General features: G+C 34.4%; 1 protein-coding gene across 1 annotated transcript in view; it reads left to right on the top strand.

Moving 5' to 3' along the window:
- LOC106512346 (Scm polycomb group protein like 2) overlaps positions 1-1,840 on the top strand; it is a gene marked incomplete in the record, with an annotated part of 21,616 nt that continues 19,776 nt past the window's right edge. The window contains 2 exon segments of the mRNA XM_014000986.1: positions 1-76; positions 1,507-1,585. Of these exon segments, the coding sequence (XP_013856440.1) occupies positions 1,564-1,585 (22 nt within the window).

Below are 1,840 nucleotides of genomic sequence, written 5' to 3'. Positions count from 1 at the left end.
ATACACTACATTCGTGAAAAATGGCAGCTGACGAATAGAAAAAAAGTGGATCTTCACTCGAAAAACGACGCCACTAGTAAGTTCGTTTTTTGAAATAAAGGTCACATATTTTAGAAAAATATGAAGTCGAAACTTCTCGACTCTAGATGGGCTTATTTTTTCCCCTTCATATGAAAGAAACTGCTCCCAGAAGGTTAACGCTAAGGTTAGCCAGTTATTAGCCAGCAGTGGTGGGGATCGAATCAAGCGGGTCCAGTTGTCAACATTGGGCCCAGACTAATACCTGCAGCACCGTGCCGTTGCGTTACGTTCTGTTAGCGCAAAGATGCGAAATAAAAATGTCACGGAACACTTTAAGGGAACCAGTTTCGACATTTTAGCCACGCTAGCAAGTTTACATTAAAAAGATTGAGGTAAGTGAAGTAGTTTTGCCCAAAGCTAACAGGAAAAGCTTACAAGTTTGGGAGTAAAAACCTGAAAAGTGGACAAGTTTAGTTTCAACACAATACAGTGTTTTATTAAGTTATAACAACATGCATTGCTTGTTATACTGTTCAACTCTTAACACATGTTGTACCTGCATCCCGTTAGTRGTATTTGATTTTTAGCTTAGTCACAATAATATTTGTACAATAATGATTTGTTTTTAATGTAAAACTGTGTTTGATCGTGAAAAACGCACACCGGTTTGCCTCATTTAACACTAAAAGTGATTTTTCTGTTTTGTTCTCATCAAAACCTGCTGTGTTTTCATTGTTTTGTTAGCAAAAGGAAAAGGGAAAAGATGAAGAATGCACACAAAGTTAGAATTTCTCCTTTGGGTTGTCCCAGCACCACACAGGCCTTAAACAACCTGGCTCTGGCTTCCTGTCTCAGATTGAGTGGATTATTTGTGGAAAACCTCATTATTCTGCTTTACATTCTACATGTTCAAACACAGATTGAGAAAAGTTTGTTTTTTAAATTCAAACATTTTGGATAACAAATGTCCTGAATTTCCACTGAACTTGTGAAAAGTTTGATTGCAATGAAACTTTCAACAAATGCTCTTTGGTGTAAGTTCAAMATGCTTTAGCTTTTTCTGTGGTTAGATTAACTGTGTGTTTTAATAATTAACTTGTAATTAACCCTTATTTACTTCTGAGTTTAGTTTGATATTGCAGAAAAATATATTATTATTACAGTCGTGTACATGTTGCTGGTTTAAAAACGTGCTTACAAATCAAATCAGTTGACATTCTTTGGTGTTTTTTACTTTAAAAAAGCAGAATTGGATTAAATTATATACTAATTTWTACCCAAAATCTGTCTCCCTAATATGAATTAAACATCTACCGGTGCATGACAAATAGAAAACTATTTTCTTGTGCAATTCTGGGTCCTGTAATGACTCTCAGGTTTATTATTTGTTTGTGTAAATAAAGCACAGCATTAGTGTTTGTTGTTATCTTACTGTCAGGCTTTATTTGCAATAATACTAAATATTTTCACGTTTTATACTTTCAGGATTAAACAGACTGAAACTGGGTAAACATCCTGCACCCGGTCACTAAAAGCTTCACCATGGGAAAAACTCTTCTAAAAGGTACAAGTTTGACTTTYTTATTATTATTATTTGTTACAAAAAATAATAATGTGCTTCAGGGTTTTTGCAAGTTTATTACTTTAAATAACTTTATAATATAAAAAAGTTATTTTAGAAAACAATAGTCTTCTAAAGCAATGTTTCCCAAAGTTGGGGTCGGGACCCAAAGTGGGGCCCCGAAACATCAAGTTGGGGTCCTGAAAAGATTTTCTGAATTAATTACATTTTTGCCTTAGTTGTTACAAAGGAGTGAGG

This window comes from Austrofundulus limnaeus, unplaced genomic scaffold (genome assembly GCF_001266775.1).
Source record: "Austrofundulus limnaeus strain Quisiro unplaced genomic scaffold, Austrofundulus_limnaeus-1.0 Scaffold8, whole genome shotgun sequence".
Classification (NCBI taxonomy): Eukaryota; Metazoa; Chordata; class Actinopteri; order Cyprinodontiformes; family Rivulidae; genus Austrofundulus; species Austrofundulus limnaeus.
The sequence above is the reverse complement of the archived record's forward strand: the minus strand, read 5'-3'. Positions and strand labels throughout refer to the sequence as shown.